The sequence below is a fragment of the Acipenser ruthenus genome, chromosome 53 (assembly GCF_902713425.1).
Source record: "Acipenser ruthenus chromosome 53, fAciRut3.2 maternal haplotype, whole genome shotgun sequence".
Lineage (NCBI taxonomy): Eukaryota > Metazoa > Chordata > Actinopteri > Acipenseriformes > Acipenseridae > Acipenser > Acipenser ruthenus.
The window spans coordinates 2,895,535-2,906,322 of record NC_081241.1 but is presented as its reverse complement, the minus strand read 5'-3'; the positions used below and the strand labels follow the sequence as shown (position 1 = coordinate 2,906,322).

At 40.3% G+C, this 10,788-nt stretch overlaps 1 protein-coding gene across 1 annotated transcript in view; it reads right to left on the bottom strand.

Moving 5' to 3' along the window:
- Nucleotides 1–9,032, bottom strand: part of LOC117433083 (chromobox protein homolog 6-like) — a 21,063-nt gene extending 12,031 nt beyond the window's left edge. The window contains exons 1-3 of the mRNA XM_059016771.1: nucleotides 8,892–9,032; nucleotides 8,649–8,692; nucleotides 8,331–8,396 (exon numbers count right to left, since the gene is read on the bottom strand). Coding sequence (XP_058872754.1) covers nucleotides 8,331–8,396; nucleotides 8,649–8,692; nucleotides 8,892–8,960 — 179 coding nt within the window. The 5' untranslated portion in view covers nucleotides 8,961–9,032. The remainder of the gene's footprint in view (nucleotides 1–8,330; nucleotides 8,397–8,648; nucleotides 8,693–8,891) is intronic.
- Nucleotides 9,033–10,788: the final 1,756 nt, after the last annotated feature.

The following is a 10,788-nucleotide window of genomic DNA, read 5'->3' as shown; positions in this document are numbered from 1 at the left end:
GTCAATTAATCGCAGTTAAGTTCTGCGATTAACACGTAAATATTTTTAGAGATTAATTATTTTAATGCATGTTAATTGCATTGCTGTGTCTTGAGCCTTTCAGCACACCGTACTTCAATCCTGGCCGCGGCAACATTGTATTGAGTGTCTGAGTGCAGTTATTGTTTAAATAGAAAGTTAGTCACTGAACTGCTTCATGGAGCAAAGCACTAAAAATGAATGGGATTTTTTTTTCTTTTTTTGACGGCTCACTGGACAGAAAGACGCTTACTTGTCTACTGTCAAAGTGAGTTCCAGTATCAAACACGAGTACATCTAGTCTGCTGCGTGCTGAACACGCCTTCATCTCTCAAAATACACGAGCAGCTCTTCTGCAGACAATAACAACAACAAATTAAACCCAACAGTTTCGACAGAAATGCAGGATCGCTGAAATCCCATATCAAGCTCAGTATGATCATGATAATAAATGAGTTAGGCTGTGTTGCTCCTTTTTTTCATGTAGTATGTAAAGCCTGACAATTGTTAGTTTGCAGTTTTTGGATATGATGACAGTTTTTTTTTTTGTATGTTCTCTTCACAATTAACAGTTCATTTCCTAGAAGTGCTTACTATATCTACATATTGATAATTATATTTAAAAAAGACAAATTTATTTCAGTTCACAATCACATTTAAAAATAGATATCCTATGTATTATGTTTTCTGATCTCTGTATGCTGCTGATCAAGCTTGAACCGCACATTTTATAGTGTTGGTTGGATTTGTAATTTCTAAATTATTGCCCCTAGTACATTTTGGTGGTGGTCTCAATTGGTAAATTTCCTGGTTAAATAAATACATAAATAAATACATTTTAAACAATTTTATTTACAGTTAAGGATAATAACAATAGCATCAGTAATAAAACAAATTTAAATTCAATGGATGTAGTAATTGTAAAAATTTAATATGCGATTAAAACCGAGATTAACTAAGATTAATTTTTTTTTTTTTTTAATCGTGAGATTAATTGCGATTCATTTTTTTAACCGCTTGACAGCCCTAATACATTTAGTACGTTTAAACCTCTCAGATTCCAGGACATATTAAGCTTAACCATTATCAAAGACTAAACTAGGAATTGTACCAATGAAAATCAAATATTGTCCCTGAGGATCAGAATTCCAGCATTGTGGAAGACACAATGCTACCAGCTGATACAACGGGGGGTTGTCCGTATTCAGTACATAGGATGTAAATTAAGGACAAAAAAATAAAGCGTATTCTGTGCGACAAACAATTTTCTATGAGGTCCCAGTCCCCCCCCCCCCCCCCCCCCCCCCCCCCGCCACTCTAGATGGCTTCCCCCCCCCATGTCTATGACATGTAACAGCCACATAATGCAGTTTCTGATCCCCAGATCTCACCCCCTTTCCCTTCATGCTAGTGAAAAAATACAAATGAAATATTATCAGGCTACTTAAACCAATACAATCATTATATTCCCCCTTCTTAAGTTATCTCCCATTTATCAAAGACAGATGATAGTTCCCCATACATTTTCACACTGAACCTTATAACAAGCAAACAAAAACAAGTGTTTACAAAATAGAAGAAATACAATACTTATCAGTCTTTACGAGTTGTGTCCAGGGTATGTTAGTGTATTCGCATAGGCATTTTGGAAAAAAATAAAATTATAATATGTAATTTTTCTGCCTCAACAGCCAATGAAAAAGAGAGTTGTTCTCTGTTGTAAGAGACTCCTGGAGTAGCTGGACAGATTAAAAAAGATGTAACACCCAGCGCCTGCAGCTCTTTTCGAACTCCAACATAGGCCTTCGCCTTCTGTGCAGTAGCCGTGTCTTGAATGGGACCCATGCCCTTGGCCCCCTGCAGGATGGCCTGCCGGTCTTTGTACCCAAGTACTTTAAAGATCATGGTACGTGTTACTTCAGAGCTTTGGGTTGCCACTATAGATTCTGTGTGCACATTCGATCAATATTGGTCCGTCTGCAATTGAGGGTATCCGTTTAGGGAGCATTTTTGCAGAAATTCGACAGGATTGTCTCCCTCTCGGTTCACTGCTAGCCCACAGATTCTGATATTGTTGCGTCTAGATCTATTTTTGAGGTCAGCCATTTTTAGGTGCAATTTGTCGATCTCAGAAATGCAATGCACGATGTCACGCTTCATTGTCCTTGCTTCTGACTGTAAACCGTCCACCTTAGCAATTAACCACAAACTACCATCGTATGGGAATCAATGTCCGTTCTGAGAGATGGTACAGTATCTCTGTTCTCCCGAAGTGAAATCTTCACCCCTTCCATCGCACCGCTAACGGCATTAGAGATCATTGACTCGAGGGCTCCGTGTTGTTTAGCCAGCTCGACTGCGTTTTAAGACATGTAGTGCCCGCCCACCGATCTCTCAGCAAAACTTAATGATGAGAAGACGGTGCCTGCAATTTTTTTTTTCTTTTTTTGGACTGCATGTTAACAGCAACGAACACAAAGGAAAAAAGAAAAGTTAAGGTGGGTATGACACCATTGCAAAGTTAGGGGACTTTGGTAAATTGATAGAAGGCAGTGATGAAAAGTTACAGTGCCTTGTTCTTGCTGATATTTGAGTATTTGTGTTTCATTTACTGACAATCATGTTTGCTAGCGATCATTGTTTAATAAGAGTGGTTTATATTAAATATGACGTCACTTATTTAATAGCCTACACGGATAATCTCATGCATGGCAGTTAAGAACATAAGAAAGTTTACAAACGAGAGGAGGCAATTTAGCCCATCTTGCTCGTTTGGTTGTTAGTAGTTTGCTGATCCCAGAATCTCATCAGGCAGCTTCTTGATGGATCCCAGGGTGTCAGCTTCAACAACATTACTGGGGAGTTGGTTCCAGACCTTCATAATTCTGTGTAAAAAAGTACCTCCTATTTTCTGTTCTGAATGCCCCTTTATCTAATCTCCATTTGTGATCCATGGTCCTTGTTTCTTTTTTCAGGTCAAAAAAGTCCCCTGGGTCGACATTGTCTATACCTTTTAGGATTTTGAATGCTTGAATCAGATCACCGCGTAGTCTTCTTTGTTCAAGACTGAATAGATTCAATTCTTTTAGCCTGTCTGCATACAACATTCCTTTTAAACCCGGGATAATTCTGGTTGCTCTTCTTTGCACTCTTTCTAGAGCAGCAATATCCTTTCTGTAGCGAGGTGACCAGAACTGAACACAATATTCTAGGTGAGGTCTTACTAATGCATTGTAAAGTTGTAACATTACTTCCCTTGATTTAAATTCAACACTTTTATTCAACAAGAAGAAAATTTAAGGGGGGGTATGACACTATTGCAAAGTTAAGCGGCATCTAGGGGACTTTTTTCTTTTTTTTCCCCAATGGGAATAAAATTGTATTCATTTTTGAATACATAAAACCAAAATCCCTACAACACTATCAACTCGAGGAGACGGCAACATCTTTACAATACCATTTAAAAAAAAAAAAATACAAATGCCTGTAGCATCTTAGACTTCGTTATATAGTAGTAAATCTAGACTGATTCTCTGCTTACTTCTTTGGTTTGGTAAATTAATAGAAAGGCAGTGATGAAAAGTTACAGTGCCCTGTTCTTGCTGATATTTGAGTATTTGTGTTTCATTTACTGACAATCACGTTTGCTAGCGATCATTGTTTAGTAGAGCGGTTTATATTAAATATGACATCAATTATTTAATAGCCTACTCGGACAATCTCATGCATGGCAGTTTTCAAAACTTGAGACATCTATGTTCATTAGTTCTAATGAACACAGTGGCTCACTGTCACAAAGACGGCCAGAGTGGGTGGCGTCAGACCAGAAAGGAATACACAGACAGAGACGGTGGTTGTGATGATGAGCCGAGTGCAATGGCTGCACTCAGCGTTTAATAACAAAATAAAAAGGTTTAAACAACGGAATACAAAACAGGACACGGCACTTGACGCCAAAATAAAGAGACAAACAAAACGGACTATACAGTAAACAGACAGTGCACGGACAGACACACAAACAAACACGGTGAGTTTTAAATAAACAAGTATCGTGCTGGTCCTACCAGCACGTAATAGCAATTGATATTCAAACGCATTTCTCCTTCTCTCTCATCCGTTCTCCACTCTCTGAACACCTAACCCTGAGTGCAAGAAATGTGCGTCTATATATACTATTGTGCTGGGATTCAATTACTAATTAATTATTCACTTGAATCCCAGCACGTGAATTAATTCTGTGCAACCCCGTGCTCACATATTACATTTAACCAGCACGTGAAGTGATTTGTGCTCTCCTCATGCCTAAATACAAATCTACACTTTTTAAATACACGTGAAACACAGACCCGTTTATATCCCGTGTACCAATCTATACACCAACATTAACATACGCACCAAACATACAACACAACACACAAATGCACACAGGGGCGGGGCACATTGCCACACTCACCGATGGACAAATGGTGAATAAAAAAATCGCGCCCATATCACCATAAACCGTGTGAACTCGGTAATCATTTTATAGAAAAATGGTTGCGGTTTCAAAACCGTGGCAGTTTATACCGCGGTTTACCGTAAAACCAGTATACCGCGACATCCCTAAACTAGAGGTGCATGAACTGACTGAGCTCTCCACAGGTGAGGGTCATTGCTGTCGATCGGGCTAATTTACCATTCACAGTGAAACGAGTGAAGAAACAGCTGCTGGGGTTTGTGTGGATCGCTGTCCTACACAGTCTTAAAAACATCAGTCACCACAAGCCCAAGCAGCTGTTTCTTCATTCGTTTCACTGAGTGGGTAAATCAGCCCGATCGACAGCAATGACGCTCACCTGACTGTCAGCACCTCATTCTGTTGAGAGCTCGATCCGAACAATCGAATAATCAGTTTGTGCTGCACTATTAAAAACTAACTTACAGCCTTGGCTTCGTAACATCAGACACTGAGAAAGAAGCTGAATCACTTGTCAGAGTCTTTTAGGATTAAGATCTACACATTCCTCCACAGAGTGTGTTACACAGTAGTTATGGATGAACTGAGTGACACCTATTTTTTTCAAATTCATGCTTTAACGCAAGAGGCGGTTTGCCTTTTGTCAACCACCTACACTTTCACATTTTGATATTTGACATTTTCCATTGCAGGACTACCCACGTACAGTTTCACTGGAAACTGGATATGCCTTAATGGTTCAACTGAAATGTGAAAAAAATAAAATAAAAATCAGGGATGGAAATAAGACCCATTGCATAGCAGTCTCAAAGAGTTTAATAAAATACATACCTGAGATTGTTACCTATACACACTGTGGCTAATCAAAATCGTACTAAAACCTGGAACGGATATTAAAAAAAAAAAAAAAAAAAAAAAATACCTTTTTGGTGTCAAGCGGCAGGGATGGAAATAAGATCCCTATTGCATAGCAGTTTTACCCATTCCAGGTTTTACTACAAGCTTAATTAGCCACAGTGTACAGCGATGGTCAAAAGCTTTGCATCACCCTATAGAATGAACTAATTTTGCTTCATAAAGTCTAATGAAACCAACTGAATAATGTTATTTTAACATATTGAATTACATACTGCTTTGTAGTTTTCCAATTATATTTAACAAAACAATCTGACATTTTGAAATACAGGTCAGAACTGGAGTTGTCGGTACCATGAAAGAGAGCACTGAGCTACACACAGACAGACAAATACCCCCAAATTTCAATACCCCCAATCACGTGTGCTGGAGTACTGTACATCCTATCAGTTTCAACACGATTGGATAAGCAGTTCTCTAGATACAAAAGAAGTGACACCCTGACAGATGGAAAGACAGACAGGGCATCCTCATATACTTCCAGATTCTATTACACTGAGGAACTTGTGCTAAAGAATGTCCTTTTCAAGTTTCTGCTCTGAAAGTGCCAATGTGTGTAACATACACAGACCACCTCATGATCCTATCAATAGCTTTGCTAAAGAAGGTACTTAGTAAGTTTCACATCGCTGATAGGCAAAAAAGAAAAAGGGGTGACATGCTTATATAGACCTGCCTCAACTCTATCCCCCAGGGATAGGAACCTACAGGTTTGCAATTATTATTATTAATAGTTGTTCGTGCAGCTGTTGGGGAGAAAGAGTTTAACTTAGAGCTGATTGCTCAGACTCCTGATCATTTAAATAACGTACTTCAATAAAAGAGAGTTAGATGAGAAACCCAGGAGAGGGGACAGCACCGCTATTAGTTTCATTCCCTGTAAAGAGTTTCATACTCTGAAGGCGGGGGAAAGAGATGAGAAAGCCGATATCGGCTGCCCTTAGCTGACTCCTATTAGCGAGTCACTCAGCCAGCCAGTGTGGCAACTTTGCAGGCAGGCAGGTGCAACACAGCAACAGGAAGCAGCGAACACATTGCCTACCAATGTAGGTCACTGACTAAAATGATTCACTCCTTTCACGATAGTCAGTTATGTTACTCGGAGGCTTGGTGGTCCAGTGGTTAAAGAAAAGGGCTTAATACCAGGAGCATCCCGGTTCAAATCCAGGCTCAGCCACCAACTCACTGTGTGTGACTCTGAGCAAGTCACTTAACCTCCTTGTGCTCCGTCCTTCAGATGAGACTTAAAACCGGGGTCCCATTGCAAGTGACTCTGCAGCAGCAGTTGTTGATACACAGTTCACCCCCTAGTCTCTGTAAGTCACTTCAGATAAAAGCGTCTGCTAACTGACTAAATAATAATAATAATAATAATAATAATAATAATAATAATAATAATACCATGCCCCAAGAGCTTGGGCTAATTAACTTGTACTCTGCCAGAATAAATCACTACTGGCATCCCCCCAGATTGCACCAAACTTTGGGGAAGCCAGAGATCAGTTCACAAGCCAAGGATAAGCACTGAGTCAGGCTGCCACCACTGAGGTACAAAAAAACAGGACATCTGAACAGAAGGATGGTTGTTAAAACTAAACTCTCCTTAGAAATCCTACAGTCATCCAATAGGAACCATTGATAATATTACTACTACAGCACTGCCAACGAATTAATAGTGTCCGTCTATTGTAGTAAAACTGTGTCCTGATTTATCTAACAGGTAACATTGACAATAGTAGTAATATTATCAATGTTACCTGTTAGACCAATTCATATTGTGTGTTTATTGCAGTAATAACATTATCTTGATTTATTCAAATTGTGCTCAATTTACAGGACTGGCATTGCAGTGTTGCTGTTGTAATCCTATGTACATGGATGTGGAAACGTGAGATTAAAAACAGGAGAAGATTAAAAATCAGGATCGTTTAGTGCCCCGAGGAGGCATCTTGACACCTGGGACGCCTTCCTGAAAACCAGGACGATCCAGGGAAAACAGGGACAGGTGGTAACCTGAGACAGCCACCTGGGAGTGGTTTGATGCAATCCAGATTTGTCTCCAGTTCTGATCAAATCGACTCCTTAGTATAGCAATCAAAAGATATTGCACAAGAATATCCAGTATTGGTTTTGGACTTGTGTTTTGGAAAACCATTGTTTTAATTTTGATGTATTTATAACTATCAAGGAAGAAACTTGTGTCCCTAAACTAAAACTCCTTATCGCGAAAGTAAACAACTAAAAACGACTGGAATATATTATATATCATTTTTTTAATGTAAACAAAGGTTTAAATGCTTAAAATTTAATATAACTGAAACACATCTAAGACATGCTTAGGTTTTAATATAAACTATGATAGAAACACGACAGCTACCGTGCACAATGTTACTGAGTCACCTCATCAGGCAAGTAAAGATAGTGTTGTGGGGAGACGTTTACTTCAGCTCTGGGGTTTGCAATACAGCGGTCCGCCTCTTAAGTCCTTATTTGTGTTGTCGCAAGGCAGTGGCGGGAGCGCAGCGGTGTGTCTCTCAAACCAGAAAACCACCCTACTTTCGTCTGGAACTTTCGGCGCGGTCTGAAGGGATTTACTGACTTCAAAACTGTCAGGGTTTTATATGCACAGAAACGCAAAACGTACACATATTTCGACGACGAATTTAAAGAATGTGCGAGTAATGTGGCTTTAAAAAAAAAAAAAAAACTTGCATTCATCGTTCAAGTTGAAACGCCAGCGCCCTGCTGTCAAAAATGTACACAAACCAGGGTACAATCAGTGTGGTTGTTGCAATAATAAAATGCACGGAGGTGTACAGGCAAACGTGAATTTGCGTTCCGGCCAAATAAATAAATAAAAATAAATAAATAAATAAATCACAGAGCACCCATACAACACACACACACATATATAAACATTCTACAATAAAACAATACTTACTTTTGCTCGAAAGCCGCAATCAGACGACCATCCAGAATATTTTCTTCAGGTTCCCACGTACTGTATCTGGGGACGAAATAATTAAAATACATGTGTTTTAGATTTTGGAATATGATCCATCATCAACTCGTATGCACCGTACCACTGCCATTTTACGAATTCTTTATTTATTTATTAATTTGTATTTATATGCGTACCGTTTACACAGCAGAACGTCTTTATACATCCATACATATAAAATAAACAAATATATGCATTTGTTTTTTGTTTTTTTCTTTTCTATATGAGCACTGCTAATACTACTGTACGGGTACTCACTTGATTGCCCATCCTTTCCACTTAACCATATACTCGATTCGACCCTGCAGAAAAAAATAAAAAGAGGTTACTGTAATATTAAAAAAAAACAAGGTTGCAATCTCTGTACAGATTAAAATTGAATACGACGGCTTGCTTACAGTATGACTCCTCTTACCCCACTACCCCATTCTCCCCCAAACCTCCCCCAGTACCCTCCCCGCAAGCTCCGACCCAGTTGTCCCCTTGGCCCGGTTCGCCTACCTTTCGGACCCGGCGTTTGATGATGGACTCGGCGGCAAACACTCGCTCCCCGACAGCAGACAGCTCCATCTTCCAGCCCAGACAGACCAGAATAAGCAGCCGCACACGTGACCTGCGTTGCCGCGGAAACCCCGGGCTGGGAGGGAGGGAGGGAGACAGGAAGGGGGCTTCTTAAGGTTACACCGCCTCAGTTTTCACATTTGATTTTTTTAGACTGTAACGCACAAGGTCCCTGTTTGTTACCCGTTCTGTAAAGCCACGTTTGCTGAGCGAGGCTCACGGTCAAGTAGAGATGAGCCACGGATTTATTACGACCAAACGACTTGCATCACCCGATAGAATTAACACATTTTGTTTAATAAAATCGAATAAAATCTGCTGGGTAATTTCACATTAACATATTGAAATGACATACCGCGTTGTAGTTTTCCATATACTAAACGAAAAACTGACACACATGTGACATTTCGAAATCTAACATGAAATACTGTACTATTGCGATTGATAATTTTGTAGTTTCTTTGATTACAGGATGTTAAATAAAATGCCTAAATTATGCTCATATAGTTTTTATTTTTAAATGATGTCTTAATCCTAAAATTATAGGTGATTCAATAGGGTTAAAAAGTAAATCTTTTGCCTGTATCCGCTACAACACACATAAGAGAACACTGCAGCACCAGTAATACGCTCTCATGACCCAAGCACCATGCTACTGGACCCTCAGCTAATGTATCATCCTTGCACTACTAATATGTCATTGTAGATATAACGTGTTGTAATCCTAACTTGTTGCATCCTAGTTCATATTGTGTTTAAGTAGTATTATTTGCTTGCACTGTAAACTACACTGCACTTAAATATTAAGCTTGCACTGTAACCCTGTACTGCCCTGTAAGTCGCCTTGGATAAAGGTGTCTTCCAAATAAATAAATAAATATTATTATTATTATTATTATTATTATTATTATTATTATTATTATTATTATTGTTGTTGTTGTTGTTGTTGTTGTTGTTGTTGTTGTTGTTGTTGTATATAATAATAATTATTATTATTATTTTATTTGTTTATTTAGCAGACGCCTTTATCCAAGGCGACTTACAGAGACTAGGGTGTGTGAACTATGCATCAGCTGCAGAGTCACTTACAACTACGTCTCACCCAAAAGACGGAGCACAAGGAGGTTAAGTGACTTGCTCAGGTTCACACAATGAGTCAGTGGCTGAGGTGGGATTTGAACCGGGGACCTCCTGGTTACAAGCCCTTTTCTTTAACCACTGGACCGATAATAATAATAATAATAATAATAATAATAATAATAATAATAATAATAATAATAATAATGTATGGCTTGATTAACCGCTCTGCATCAGAGATGTCATCATCACCGGTCCCTGCAGTGAGAACAGAGACAGTGAGACAGGCTGGCAGGGGGCACGGTGAGACAGGCTGGCAGGGGGCACGGTGAGACAGGCTGGTAGGGGTGCACGGTGAGACAGGCTGGTAGGGGTGCACGGTGAGACAGGCTGGTAGGGGGGCACGGTGAGACAGGCTGGTAGGGGTGCACGGTGAGACAGGCTGGCAGGGGTGCACGGTGAGACAGGCTGGCAGGGGTGCACCGTGAGACAGGCTGGCGGGGGCACGGTGAGACAGGCTGGCAGGGGTGTACAGTGAGACAGGCTGGCTGGGGGCACGGTGAGACAGGCTGGCAGGGGTGTACAGTGAGACAGGCTGGCAGGGGGCACGGTGAGACAGGCTGGCAGGGTGCAGGGTGAGACAGGCTGGCAGGGGTGCACAGTGAGACAGGCTGGCAGGGGTGCACGGTGAGACAGGCTGGCAGGGGTGCACGATGAGACAGGCTGGCAGGGATGTACAGTGAGACAGGCTGGCAGGGGT